Source organism: Meriones unguiculatus, chromosome 16 (assembly GCF_030254825.1).
Source record: "Meriones unguiculatus strain TT.TT164.6M chromosome 16, Bangor_MerUng_6.1, whole genome shotgun sequence".
NCBI lineage: Eukaryota > Metazoa > Chordata > Mammalia > Rodentia > Muridae > Meriones > Meriones unguiculatus.
The window spans coordinates 18,549,440-18,565,378 of NC_083363.1; the positions used below are offsets into that span (position 1 = coordinate 18,549,440).

General features: G+C 36.5%; 1 protein-coding gene across 6 annotated transcripts in view; it reads right to left on the bottom strand.

Moving 5' to 3' along the window:
- Jmjd1c (jumonji domain containing 1C) overlaps positions 1-15,939 on the bottom strand; it is a 154,614-nt gene that overhangs the window by 58,120 nt on the left and 80,555 nt on the right. For 4 of the 6 annotated variants that reach the window (XR_009586749.1, XM_021635256.2, XM_021635257.2 and 1 more), the window contains exon 3: positions 4,943-5,056. Coding sequence is in view for 1 of the 6 variants with exons in the window: in XM_021635253.2 (XP_021490928.1) it covers positions 4,943-5,056 (114 nt within the window). In the remaining 5 variants the exon portion in view is untranslated. Of the gene's footprint in view, positions 1-4,942; positions 5,057-8,604; positions 9,178-15,939 lie in introns of those variants that run through there. The other 2 variants (XM_060369419.1, XM_060369420.1) reach the window with 2 other exon arrangements.

Here is a 15,939-nt window from a genome sequence, read left to right on the forward strand (position 1 = left end):
GTTTGTGTAATGAGAGAGAGAGAGAAAAGGGCAGATCCAGGAAGGGGGGGAGGGGAAGAGTAGAAACTGGAAAGCGTAGAAGAAACTGTAATCAGGATATATTGTGCGAGGGGAAAAAAAATCAGTTAAAGAAAGGGGAAAAAAAGCAGAGGATCGGGATACCTAGAAAATACTGAACTTTCAAAGCAGATCAAACCATACTGAAGTGATAAGTCCTAATCTCTTCCATGTCCTATACAAGCACCAACCTGAAAACTGCAGGTATGTGTGTGGCTAGTTGCCAAATTCATTTCAAGTCGATTTCAAAATCATGATAAAAGCTGAATGTTCTGTCTTTACCATTTAAACTCTGATGAAAAGTACAGTCAAACTTAATGGGGGAAAAGTGTCAACTTTTGTAATTGCATTCTCAACTGCAACAAAATGAACTATATATATATATAATACAACCAAAAAGCTTCAAATGCAGAAGCAATGACAACCCAATTCCCATCCCATGCAGTAGAAGCAGCAGAGTTCCCTAATTCCTTTCCCTGCCCCCTTGCTTCAAAGAATTTTGACAGCAACTAGGCATGATCAGAAAAATTAAGTGGAGGAAGCAACTCTTTGTGCACATAAGAAGAGAAAACCAAAATAAAATTAACAATACAAAAGATGAAATAACAGAACAGGAGCCTACCGCAGAGGGCCTCTGAACGACTCTACCTAGCAGTGTATCAAAGCAGATACTAAGACTCATAACCAAACCTTCGGCAGAGTGCAGGGAACATATGAAAGAAGGGGAGTTAGTATGACATGGAAAGAAAAGGAGCTCCACAAGGACCAAATATATCTGGGCACAGTGGTCTTTTCCGGGACTGACACTCCACCAAGGACCATGTGTGGATATAACCTAGAACCTCTGCTTGGATGTAGCCTGTGGTAGCCCAGTAACCAATTGGTTTCCCATAGTAAAGGGAACAGGGACTATTTCTGACAGGAACTCAATGGCAGGCTCTTTGGTCTCCCCACCCCCTCAAGGGAGGAGGAGTCCTGTTAGGCCACAGAGGAGGACTTTGCAGCCAGTCCTGAAGATACCTGATAAAACAGGGTCTGATGAAAGGGGAGGAGGTCCTCTCCAATCGGTGGACTTGGAAAGGGGCAGGGAGGAGATAAGGGAGGAAAAGTGGGATTGGGAGGGAATGAGGGAGGGGATACAGCTGGGATACAGAGTTAATAAAATGTAACTGATAATAAAAATAAATAAAAAATTAAAAAAAACAATACAAAAGATATTTGTTGCTAAAGTGATATAATGAAAATACACTTAATTGTATTAGTTCAATTTTTCTCCAGTCAACATTGTTTTCAAATTACTGAAAACACCCAATTTCATGTCACCTAAAAACTGATCAGAGTAAATAACTTAACATATACAATCTGACATTAGATACACTGAAATTGTTGAAAAGGAAAGAATGTAAACCAGTGACCTAAAGTGAAAAGAGTTGCATTAACTATTAAGTCATCTACTTCTTAAACATTTCTTTACAATTTACCCTATGTACTCATAATTCGTGTGTGTGTGTGTGTGTGTGTGTGTGTGTGTGTGTGTGTGTGTGTGTGTTTGGACATTTTCGGGGCTAGAAAGGTGGATCAGTGGGTTAAGAATTCTGTCAGCTCTAGCAGAAGGCAGGGTTCAATTGCCAACACTCACACAGAACCTTATAAAACCCTCTGTAACTCCAGTTCCAGGGACTCTAATGCCATCTTCTGACCTCCAGAGATACTGCATGCACGCTGGTGCTTAGATATACCTGCAAGTGAAACTCTCAACATAGTTTTAAAAAATAAAAATGGGAATGGAACCCCCCCCTCTCCCGGCAGGGCACTGTACAACTATACAGCAAACTAAACTGAACATACTGCTACAGAATAAAATGTTAAGAACTCAGGGATTGGGGTGAAAGGTATCATTTCTGCAATTTTTTAAAATGAAACTTAAGTCTCATTACTATAGAGGCTAAAAATTATATTGGGGGGGGAACCCACACCACATCTGTAAAGAGATAAGCACCCCTCATCCATACATACATAATTAAAGGGTAATTATCAACTTGATTAAAAAAAAAAAAGCTGCTTCATGGAATGTAAAGTGAGAAAATGAGTGACTACATTGCAAAGCTAGTGTCCAAACTCCTCTGATTTATAAATGATGACCTTCTCTAGCTAAGAGAGGTCAAGGGAGTAAAATATATCCTATACAAGATGCCAAGGAATTTAGGGTACTACTTGGAAAGTGGATTACAATAAAAGAATTTTGGAATAATGTGTCTCTAATTTTAAAACAAAACAAAAGAAAGCATTTTATTCTCTCCAAATGTGTCTATAGTTCACATATTAATTTGAATAACAACTAAAAGTAGGTTAAAGCATGTTAGACCTCTCACATGTCTATCATCATGTTAAAAACATTTATAGGCAACACCTATAAACAGGAGAAAGAATGTTAATGCTTTTTGTTTTTCGAGACAGGGTTTCTCTGTGTAGCCTTGGTTGTACTGGGCTCACTTTGTAGTTAGACCAGGCTGGCCTCAAACTTAAATCAACCTGCTGCCTCTGCCTCCCTGGATGCTAGGATTAGAGACATGCACCACCATGCCCGGCTGCATGTTAATATTAAAAAAAAAAACTAAGTAAACAATTTTTGTAATCAGGTAAGCTTGCTCACACTATGAATTAGCATTGGGCAGCTAAAACATAAGGTTCATCCATTAGAGGACAGTCTGGGAGCAGCTAAGCCTGTCTCAAAAAGAAATCAAACACCTGTTGTTAAGAAATATCATGTTCTTATAAAACTAACAAGTTCTAAAAGTCAAGTGCTCTTAGATTTAACACCTGTTGTTTTGGAAACATTAATTATTAAAACCAAAAGGGGCAACTTCAGAGATTCTTCCTCACTTCTTGGAGATACAGAATCTGTCTAAGGCAAATATTGGTTTTTATGTGTCTATTAGGAAAACAATCAGTATTGAACAAGATCAAACAAACAACTCAACAAATCACATAAACTTTTTACTCCTGTGTTGGTTTTTACTTTAAAAAAAAAAAAAAAGGTACAAAGAATCTGAAAGAAGTTCTTAAATGTTGGGTGGGCTGGGCACGCAGCCTACCAGCTAGCATGCTTCCCAACAAGCACGCTGTAGTTAGGCCACCAATACTTTGTTTTCAGAAGTACTATAAATGTAACTATTATACTTCAGATCCAAGCTAAATTTCCATGGTATTAATCAAGTAGGCAGAGGAGGAAAACACTATGAATTGGAAATACCCTTTTATCTCCCCAGATGCACATTTAAATGACTTTTAGAAAAAAAAAATAATAAGGCCTATAGTAAGTAGACAACATTCACAAGAGCAAAATAAAGCCCAAAGGAAAAGTTCCAATACCTCTATTACTAAACTGGAATTTGTTGTGAATTTTGGCCATAAATGTAAGCGAAGAATAAAAACTAACATTACCAAAAAACAAACTACATGATGTAAAGAAGAGAAATAACAGTAAAAGACATCTGTAAATCTGTATAAGATTCTAATAAGGAAACAATATTTACAGAAAGGAACTGCTGTCTCATTTTGACAAACTTTAAAAGTACTCGAACTCTCCTGGTGTTACAACTTCAGCACAATTCATTGCTCATTAACTCACGTCCCTTGTTCCTCTCATGGAAACAACAGCTGCACACTTTATTTTCTGAATAAGAGTAACTGGTCTAAAATGAAATAGCTTAATTGCTTTCCACTTTTTGATAGAAAAAAACTAACATAGGTCCCTCATTTTTTTTTTGTTTAGTGCAGTTATAGTACTACTTAAAACATTTAATTAGAAATGTATCTACAGCAAATGTGTTTGTATATATTTAAAATACTGAATCTGAAGTCCAAATGTGAAAACAATGTACACATTTTTAAATTTAAAAATTTTAATAAGCTAGAAAAGTAAAATAATAGGTTATTATGCTCCTCTACTTTGCAAAGGGCTTACTTTTTACTTATCCTATATGTGTATGTGCATGTCCCTGTGTATACTCCACATACCTGGACCAGTACAGGCCAGAAGAGGGCATCAGATCCCCTAGAGCTAGGGTTACATGTAATTGTGACCTGACTCTGCACTGGGAACTCCAGTCCTCTGTAAGAGCCCCAAGTGTTCTTAACCACTCGCACTACCTCTCTAGCACCTCTGCCTCCTGCTCCCACAAACACACTTTTCCTATGTTTTCCACGCTGACCCTAAAAGAGATCCTCCTACTTCCGCCTCCTATGTGCTAGAATTATAGGTATGAGTCACCACAAACAGTTAATAGTTGTGATGAGTTTCTTCACATAATTTAAATCTAATTTTCTATTGGGAAAGCGATTTCCCCCTAAAATGCATTTACTTACACTATTAAATTATTCAGTTATAACAAAAACTTTAAAAAGTGAGACCTAGTGATATAGTTCAATGGGAAAGCAAATGAGTATCCTGCTCACAGCCCTGGATTTGATAACAAATAATGCAAACCAAACAACCCCTTAAATAAATAAATGAAACACACACAACAAAACAAAACGGAAATCTCAAATAAATTTATAAATAGACACTGCCTTCTCTGCCTTTAGAGAACTGGTGATGAACAGAAGTAATACTGTTGTCTAGCCACTTCTTTTCTAACATGTGGAATGTCAGAGACTGTTGTGTTCATTCCTGTAATCCTAGCAACAGCCAAAACATACCTAGTTCACAGAAAGGTCTCAGCACACATTAATTGATAAATAATGTTATAATCAAAATATGCTGAAAGCACTTGCACTTCTTTCTGTATCTAAGAAGTGAAATAAAACAATGCTTAAGAATACCTGAACATGAATGAAGTTTAATGAAGAAGTAACTTTTGCAAATAAGTATACAGTTTCTTACCTGGTATGGCTGAAAGGCACTATCTTCTGTTAAAAAATCCAGTTGCTTATCTATAAGGAATTCTACTGCAGTGATGGAACTAGGTATACTATTTTCAACCAATGGTTTGAAGGTCTGTCAAAAAAAAAGAAAAAGAAAAAATTTAATGATTATTTCCTGATTGTATCCTCAAAGTGTAGTACAAAGAAGTATATATCAATACCACTGCCAGGATGGTATAATCTAACTTATTTATTCAAACCATAAAACTTTGTAGTCATTAAACATAACCACAATGAATAAGCTAAAAAGTATATTGTATTAAGCCTCCACACATTTTTCAAAGGGTACTACCAAGCATACATGTGTGTTTCTGCACAACAATAAATAAGAAGTCAAACATATTGACCCCTTTTTTCTCTAAACTAGAGAGAAGTTAGTCTAACTTTAATACTTCTATTTTAACCTAACAGGAAGCATCTGACCTAACTCCACCCCTTCTTTGCTCCAAGAACAAATACAGATGCAGTTGCTTCAGTGAGAGCAGAGGCAGCAGGAAGAGGTCAGTAAGAAAGACCAGAGTCTACCCAGCAGCACTCGCCTGTCTCTGGCACTGTTAAAATAGCAAGATCACACTGCAGTCAGGGAAGTGGGAAAGTTAGCGGAAGGAAATAAAGCACCAAGTTTGTTTGGTTTTTTTTTTTTTTTAAACATATTCTCATTCTTAGTAGTCAGTTTCAATAAAAACTGAATGTATTCATGTATCTACTACTGTTTGCTCTAAAATCTTTAAAATAAAAACAAATTTCGACCATTTTAAAAACTGTGGCTTTCCTATGAAAGAATCAAAACCTGAAAAATGCAATTAAACAACCAGGCTTCAGAAGAAGCGCATATGCATCGGGTGTGGGTACAGGTGCATGCATGCGTGCGTGCGCATCTGTGTGTCTCAGAAGCTATACGTCACAGAAGAAAATTCTCCTCTCTGAACGACAAGCTGAGTACTATCTGGACATAAACAAAGATTTTGACAAATGTAAATTATCTCCAAGATTTTTAAAGCAACTAGTGTTTGTGTTTTTCTTGTAGTTATTATGTCTTATAGAAATAAAAAATACTCAGGGGGAAAAGTCAACAATTTTAGTTTAAAAGAGCTCTTAAAGTGATAAATTCTACATTTAAGAAATTTTTAACAGGACTTAAGTAGATTCACTGTGATCTATAACCTTTTTGATCAATACCTGAGAATAAACAAAATTTTTAAACATACCTCATTTCTACTCTATATTACAATGAATTTATGAGCGAATAACATTTTCTTTAATTGAAGTAATACTGAAAAACTTCAGGACAAGTACTTACTATTCAGCATATATCTCCAGAATCAACCAAACAAAATCTTTTGCATACTGCACTTATTTTTTTAACATTTGTGATAAGTAATTATACTATAATTATAATAACTTTCTATGTCCCAGCCTAGCCTCTTAAGCACTACACATTCAAATACTTTGTGTGAGAAATTACATTTTCAAAATAGCAAGTTCCCACATTAATTGGATATCTACCACTGCTTATTACCAATTGTCTCTATTTCTAGGGCCTAGATTCCTAAAATTACTATTTCATAAAATCCTATCATTATTTATAAGGGATTTACTTAAAGAGTTCATGTTATCTGGGTATCCGAAATATGTTAACACGAAGAGCTACTAAGTTAGCTTGTTTCTACAAAGAAAAAACTTGGTGTTATACATCTATTAGTTTAGCTTTTGTAAATGAGAGAACCCTGGCTCCTTCTCAAGAGGACTTTCAATCTTTGGACATTATCTGTTTCTTTTCCAAACACTTCAGGCCAAACCATAAAGAACAACAACAAAAAAGATATACAAAAGATTATTGTCTACATGGCCAATTTAGTAAGATTTGTGACATGTTAACTTAGTCCTCTTTCTTATGCAAGTAATACAGGTGTTCTGCATTTCCTGAGACCTAGTCATTTTATAATATCAAAAACATTCCTGTGAGTAAGCTCTCCTTTGCAAGGTGGGCCAGGGTTTTAGAAGTAAAATTTAGCAAATTAACTTTCAGTTAACTTGGTAAGGGGTTTAATGTCTAAATAAAACAATTCCTCAAATTTTAAGGTATTTAACTGCAAGCTTTTGGCAAAATATGGCTAGCAAATACGTATGACAAATAAATACAAAGGCTGATCCACAAATGATACCATGTACAATGACATTTTACTACAGACAATACCCTCACCAAGTATAGACACTTCACAGTGCTTGTTAAAAACATTAAATTACCACTATGCCAATGGAAAGCTTACTTTATAAAAAATATTAAATACAAATGCGAAAAAGTTAACATACACTATGATTTCTTAAGGTGGCAAACCTTGTAACCAGGTTAATTTTTCTATCTAACATACATCAAAAATTAAACATGTTCGTATTAAAATAGAAACAAATGAATTTTGTTGCTTTAATAATGAATCCACAGTAAAAGTTTCTCTGCTGTAGGTGCACTGGAACGTACAGAACCCATGCATAACTAATTCTGAAGACACTGTGAAGAGCGTCCTCAGCTAAGGGGAAGCAACCCCAGAAGCAGCCTCATCACAAAGGGCTTGAATCTTTTAAACTCCAAGTGAAAGACAATAATTTAAAATTGAACATTTAGTTGAAACAAAAAACTTTCCATTTTGTTAGGGGACTCAGGGTTCATGTAAGGTCATGTTAGTATTAACCAAACTTTAAAAATAGTCTAAAGCCAAAAAAAAAAAAAAAAATCAAGCCTGCTGAGAGCCTATATTTCTAGAAAGGCCCACCACGCTATAGGAAGAATGCTGAACAACTGCATCCTGTTTGGGGCTCCATGCTGCACCACATTCCATTCACATGAGGAACAGGCGAACAGATGAGCCCTCCCCGAAAAACATTTAAAATAAATCATCTACAGTTCTCAACTGTAACTCAGCTGCTCAGACAAAACACGTTAAAGCTCACTCTTTAGTCCTTTACAGGGAACTCATGGCATTTATGTCTACAGACTGAGTTTTCTACAATCTCCGGTTAACATTTAACAATTCCTTTTTTAGTGTTTAAAAGAAAAAAAATAAGCAAGCTCATTAACTACAAAAAAATACATGTCTAGATCTCAACAAAGGAAAATACTGAAACTAAAAACTATCTAGGCCATATTCTGTAAGTCAAGGTTTAGCCTACAAAATAGAAAAAAGACTGAAGCTACTTGAAAGAACAAAGTCCAAATTCCCACCCAAGCAGGTCTACTGAAAACATGACACTGTTAGAAAACAAGTTGGGGTGGGGGAGGGAATATATACCACTACCAAACACAGGGAAACACAACCTTCCCCCCACCCTCCCCCCGCACAAAACAAATGTTCCTACTTCCCTTAAAACACTGCCGCCTAATCTGAAACACGTCTGCCAAAATACTCAAAACAACTAAACTCTAGTTTTTAAACTAATTTTTTAAGGCTACTAAATTATCATCAACACAGTAAACCTAAACCTCTTTCTAAGCAGTTTTAAAAATAATAAAACTGAGGGTGCTGAGCCTAGAACTATAAAAGGCAGTGACCTCAATTCCTAAGGCTAAGAGGCAAAACCAAATGTAATAAAGACAAAAGAAAAAGGAAGCAGAAAAATACAAACCGTACTTAGTTCTTGAGAATTTTAAAGTATCTTTAAATCTCAGCAATCCAAGCCAAGGCTTTAAAGGTCAGTAAATACAGCTGACATTTCATTTTGTTCTTGAGCATTTTTTTTAATCGAGTATAAATACTTCTTTAGTCTTCAAAAACAATCACAAGCAAATGGCTTTCAAACCAAGCATTTCTGCGCTCACTTGCAGCGCCGTCATTGTATAGGAAGAAAAGCCAAGACCACAAAACGAAGCAGAGGCTGTAACCGAACAAGCCTCTGAGCAGCAAATGTCGATTTTCTGTCTGCCTGGCTCAGCCCTGGCAGTGATGAGGATTACAACTTGCTCTTTGTCATCGGCACTGTGGTGTTAACGACGAAGAAACCCTGCAGCTGAAGCACTACCGCATCCTCCGATCTGGGTCAGGATAATTTCTCCCGAGGTCGCTTACATAACCAAGTAAGATACTCCAAATAAAGAGAACAGCCATCCATTAGCTAGAGGAAGCTTTCCCACTGTACGCCTGCATGGAAACACGCTGCAGTCCTTCCAACAGCGCAGACACCCAAATGAGAGCGAGTACTTGGCTTCGGGCGCAGAGAGAAGGGAAGAGGCGGTGCTCTGTAAACTGTAACTAATCCCCGTCACAGGTGCTGATGGAGTCACTTCCAGCACGAGTCACATTACTGGTGATTACTCATTTGGCTGCGGCCATAGAGACTGGCTCATAATTTTAACAGACAAAGACAGACTAGAGGCTAGACGAAGAGCTCAAGCTTACTGTCTCCTACGTAAAGCAAACACAAAGTTTTTGCTTTCCAGAATTAGCAAAGTGAGAAATCAAAAAAAATAAAAAATGCATAAATATCAAGTTGGCAAAAATCATTAAACTAGTAAAACTGTGGTTTAGGATTTTTAAAATTACTTTTTATTTAAAATTATTTTTGCTATGTAACATTATACAGACTGAACAGATTATACTTAAGAATATACATACACACTCATTCATGCAATAAGTAATCAATGAAAAAAGAGGCCATGAATTTGAAATACTGGAAGGTTTGTAAGATGGATGAAATATGAGAGGGTTTGAAGGAAGGGAAAAAGAACTGTAATTATTATGTCAAAAATAAGAGAAAAGGTTTTGTCCTAAAATGTAATAATAATAATAAAAAAAACACTCATAGAAAACTCAGTTTTAAACATTGTGAGGCTGAGCGTCAATGGTTCATGCTGATTCATCCCTTGCATGGGAAGTAGACAGACAAGGACAGCAGTTGTAGGTCGTTTTCATCACCTAGGGTCTTTAATAAAAGCCTGGCCTAAGACCTGCCTCTCCAAAACAAGCAAGCAAACAAACACCACCTCCCAAAGAGAAGGAAAAGAGAAAAACAAAAACCTAAGCACTTGGTGGGCTATGCAGGCCTAGGGTATCAATGCACATGGGGGAAGCGGTGACTCCAAGGCTAGCCTGAGTTAGCAGAAAGCGCTCACAAGAAAACAAAACAACAACAAAGCTTTTTAAGTAAATAAATAGGTGTAATAAAGTAAAATAAGATGACATAACGTTCTCAAAAGCACCCTACTCAGGATCATAACTCTAGGATTATGCTGTACAATACTAAGTGAACTGCATGAGTGGTGGAGAGGTGTACTCTCTCTACAAAAGAAATGCATGCTAAAATGTATCACAAATCCACAAGGATTATAATCAAAATGAAAATGCCTGCTTGCTTGTTTGTTTACTTATTTAGTGGTTTTGAGGTTTTCCTGTGTAGCCTTGGCTGTCCTAAACTCACTTTATAGACCTCACACTGACAGAGATCCACCTGCCTCTGGCCTTCTACATGCTGGGATTACAAGCATGCACCACACAGCCTGCATTTTAATTTTTGATAAGGGTGCTAAAAGACTTAACATTACACGTGTTGTTCATGTACTTCTTCTGGACCCAAGACAATGTTTTCTCATTTTGCAAACAGAGACTTATGTGATTTTATGCCTCAACTTCAGCTTCTCAACAACCCAAGGAAGAGAGATACAAAATACAATTTATAGCTCCATTCTAAACACTAGGTCATATCCATTCATTTGTCAGTTTAATCAAATTTTAAATCTTTATAACATAAAAAAGATGTTAGCTCCTGACACAAACAGGCTTCAGTGTAGTGTTAAGATTTACCTGGAATGTTTTCAGCCCCATTTAGAGAATCACATGAAGAAACATACTACAAGCACATATAATAAAAATGAGAAAATAAAGCTTTACAGGATGTGGTGTTTCATAATTGTGAAGTTAAGACAGGAGGACTGACATAAACTTAGGGCCAGCCTGGGCTAGACTGAAACCTTATCTCTAAAAACAAGAACGGGCATGGAAGATGAAACGATAGGCAATGATTATCCTAAATATGGGAGTAAATATAGTTTTATTTTATTTTATAGAGCATGAGTGGTGCTAAAATGCTTTATTTTACAGTCAATGGGTGGTACTGAAATGTTACTTTAGCATAAAGTATTTTAAATAATGCTGTCAAGTGAAGATTAAATCACAATATACAATCCTAATAACTCATTCCTGTGACATAGAAAACACATGGGAAGGGAAAAACAACGGACAAGCACTGGACACATGCAGCAATCTCTTTCCACGTCCCCAACAACACAGAGGCAAATGCTTCATATATAAGTACATTTAAAGTTGGAGAGCTAGCTTAGTGGTTAAGAATACTGACTGTTCTTCCAGAGGACCCAGGTTCAATTCCCAGCACCCACATGGCAGCTCACAACTGTCTGTAACTCCAAGATTTGACAGTCTAACACATATATGTAGGCAAAATATCATGCACATAAAATAAAAATAAACTATAAAAAAGTACATCTTACACTACGTTTCTACAATCTACAGTACATAATGGTGTAAGTTTATATAATGCACTATATACTTAGACTTGATAATACATGCAGCAGACTTTAAAAAATGTTGCTCAAGTAACTATCAGACCCCAACAGAAGCAACAGCACAAAGAACCACAGGATCAACCCAACTGCCAGTCATCCATTCCTGTTCCTTATGATAAAATCAAAATAACAGACATCATTACTGAGGAACCAAATATTCATCTCAAACTATGCCAAAGCTGAAATAAAGCAAAAAAAGGCATCTCCTACAAACTTGGCTAGACAACTCTTGGTGCAAAACACAAGCAGCTGGTGACATGCCACAGAATACCCTTAAATGCTGAACTAAGCTTTGATATACGTGAAAACACATTAAAGCTGGCCACAGTGGTGCACACCCGTAATCCCAGAGCTTGGGAAGGCAGAGGCAGAAGGATCTCTGAGAGTTCAAGGACAGCCTAGTCTACAAAGTGAATCCTGGACAACCAAGGCTACACAGAGAAACCCTGTCTGGAAAAACAATACAAAACAAACAAACAAAAACTACAAAAGAAAATACATTAATACGTTTGTTCATTTCATCTACAAAATTTCCAACACACACAAAAAAAAAAACAGTAAAATGATGACACAGAAAATTGCTAGGTTTTGCCAAGTCTTCTTGATTCTTAAAGCTTATTGGGAAAAGAAAACCCGATTAAATAAAGAAAATCAAAGAGCTAATAATCCCCGCCCTGTCCTCTGGTGTAGGGTAGGACCGAGGCTTTTTCTAGCTGCTGAACCAGGCTTGAGGAAGAGGAAGCTACTCCAGTTGGCCCAGAAATACACATCTGACTTCCTTCCTTTTTAGCTGGTTTCCAGGTTACAAGCTGAATAAATCAACAGAGCTCAGAATGTAAACAACTGCTAAAAGAAAGGCAACACTGTCTGGCTTTCCAAAGAAAATGTGTTCTTTCCCATAATGTAAAAAGGCTGTAAATATAATTAAGGGTTAAATGGACATTTAGTTACATTTTAGCTTGGCCTGTAAAAGTGAATCCCACACCTTTCAATACATGGAAGAGTGAAATCCTGGTGATTTCTCCAACAATAAAGAACAGAAAAAAAAACCTCAAGAACAAGCAAAAACTTCTGTCAGGGTGATAATAAAAGGGAAAATACTAGGAAACAAACCTCTTCTGTGTCACTGCCCTAGCCTTATTGACTAAAAAAATAAAAAAATAAACAACAAAAACAAACATTAGCAGGAGGCAGAGGCAAGTAGATCTCTGTGAGTTCCAAGGCTAGCCTAGTCTACAATAGTGAGTAGAACAGCCAGGCTATGCTGTACAAAGGAGGGAAGGAAGAAATGTTTTGAAAAAAGAATACACACAAACACACACACACAAAAAAAAAAACCCACAACACAAAACACATATTATTAGAAAAAAATAGACGAAAAATCATACCTAAAAAAACCTTACCTAGACATGGCCTTATATGATTAACTAGATTCTGACAAATATTTTTCAGTGTGGTATTTCTTTCTATATATCCATGAAAATATATAAGCACAGCATTCCTGTATCATGGTAAATATCCAAGGAGTATTTCATCACTCAATGTATACAGATCCTGCACAGAGGGGAATGACTGTAGAGCACAACTTTATACTTTGGATGGAGTTCTACATGTATTTCTACATACATGTATTTCTACAGGCTGCAGATTCTCTCTCACTTCCTCCCTCTAGCTGGAGAATCAGCTCAGCTATTTAAAAAGCACTTCAAGTAAGAGATACAGTGTTCAGATCTCTTCAACCCATGTAAAGGACAGGTGAGCATGGCGGTTTCACAGTAATTCTAGCTCTGATGTTACGAGACGGATCCTCAGAGCAAGTACCATAGTGGCAAACTATGGGTTTGATTGAAACTCTAATTCAAAGAATAAGACAGAAAAGCAATCAAGGAAGACTCCTGATATCAACCCCAGACCTCTACAAATACATACATGTGCAAGTAAACAACACACAGAGATAAACAAATTCACTCAACTCACTCCTGCCATTTAAAAGCAGTCAGTCAAGCAATCCATGTGGGGTGTCCTATGTTCTTGGTTCTGATGAAAAAAAATCAGAAGGCTGGAGAGATGGCTCTGTGGTTAAAAGCACTGGCTGCTCTTCCAAAAGTGCTGAGTTATATTCCCATCAACCATTTGGTGGCTCAGAAGCATAAATAATGGAATATGATGTCCTCTTTAGTCATGCAGATGTACAGAAGGAATACATACATACACACACACACACACACACGAATGAATGGATGAATGAATGGATGAATGAATAAATTTTTTTAAAGAAAGATAAAGAAATGTTGTTTTCCTATCACAATTTATGGTATTTTCAGAAGAAATAGACATTAATGATTAAAACAAAGAACTAGTAACTGTTGGAAATTAATTTGGAGAATTAGTATCCCATACCCCATTTGTCTAGTACCAATGCCCATTTTGTAATTTTGCACTTATCTTGTTAAAGATAATGATGTTTAGAAATTTTGTGTTACAACTAAATTAATAATTTTTAAAAATCTTTTCCTTCCCAAGTTTTGTTTCCCTTTAAGCTGCTGGAGAATCAAGCCTAGTACCTCATATACTTTATTACTGAACTCTATCTCCAGACCTTCTAGGCTTTTGGGATACTAGGAAGACACATACTGAATGAAACTCTAGAATTGTTTAGGAGTTTCCCACGTCAGACTTCTCTTTAAGAATTACCCTGATTAGTCCTCCTACCTCCTAATAGTGAAGCTTTACCTAACTAGCTTTCTATATGACTTCATACGCTGTGGCAGTATGAATGCCTTTAATCCAGAATTCTGGAGGTGGGGTGATTTTTGCACTGTAAGACAGCATGAAATAACTATACTGTTTTCATGATTGCTGGCAGGGGGTGGCAGAGAACAAAGTATTCTGCCATCTCTTGTATTAAACGTTAACCTTTGAACTTTAAATAGAGGAATATGAAACTAAGATACTAGAGGCCTGAGCTTAACAAAATTATTATCAACACATCCTGCAAAAGGCAAGACAATATACTATGGGCTGAAAGATAATGAGTACCAGCAGTATTAACCTGGAACGTACATACTTCATTGATCTTCTAACCATCTTCAAGTTCACAAATGATAAAGACTGGGTATGGGATGCCTGAAAACACCACAGCACTGTGGGAGGCTGATACAGGAGGGTTCATACATACTGGATTCTAGGCCCAACTGGGTACAATGATAACTTGTCTCAAAAGACTAAACCAGAACAACTGGAAGAAGGATTAACCCCTAAACTGAATAAAGAAAAGCTTGAGGACAAGAAGGCATGCACCTTTAATTCCAAGACATGGGAAGCAAAGGCAAGTGGATCTCTAAGAGCCAGGCTCTAAAAGCATAGCAAGTTCCAGGCCGGCCAACAGTACATAGTGAGACCCTATCTCAAAAATGAAAAGAGGAAAGAAGAAGAAACTTTCGTCCTATATTTCTATTTCACAAATCTAGCTACCTGAAAAACTCATGTGAAAGATTCCACAGGGTCTGAAAACAGGAAGCCAATGTATGCATGTGAAGCAGACAGAGGGAGCAAATTAAAAATTTTAAACCATTAATAACGATAAAAAGGCAGAATGTGGTGGCTTATGTCTTTGATTCCAGTACTGGGAGGAAGAGGCAGGTATATCTTTTGAGTTTGAGGCCAGCCTGGTCTACACAGTGAGTTCTAGGCCAGCCAGGGTTATCCTCAAAGACCTGATCTCAAAAGACAAAGGGGGGAGGGGAAGAAGGATCTAGATTAAAAATTTGTCAAAGTTATCAATGAATGAAAAATTCAATTTTTCATGCAGATGAAAAGTCCTTTATAATAAATATTTTTAAATCCTAATATTTTCTTCTTCAAATTACTTAATGCTTTAAGAATACAGACAATACTATCACACAAAACTCTTCAAAAGCACCGCTATTACACGTGAGGAAAAAAAATTCTCATTTACTATCCAACAATAGCAATACAAAGTAGCATAATCCTATTTCAAAATTTATTAAGTTAATAAAGGCTATTACTTTAAAATTTATTTATTTATTATGTATACATGTTTTGTCTACATCTATACCTGCATGTCAGAAGAGGGCACAAGATCTCAGTATAGATGGTCATGAGCCACCATGTGGTTGCTGGGAATTGAACTCAGGTCCTCTAGAAAAGCAGTCAGTGCTCTTAACCTCTGAGCCATCTATCCAGCCCCCAATAAAGGCTATTTCAAGTAACTAATTAGCAGAAAAGAGAACTACCTAACATAACTAACTACACATTTTGACACTAAAATACTTCTTTCAATTACAAGACAGTAATGGCTTATTTAAAATGTTCATTACGTTCCTTCTAACATGTAGTAAAATAGGAAGCTGTGTGACAACCCC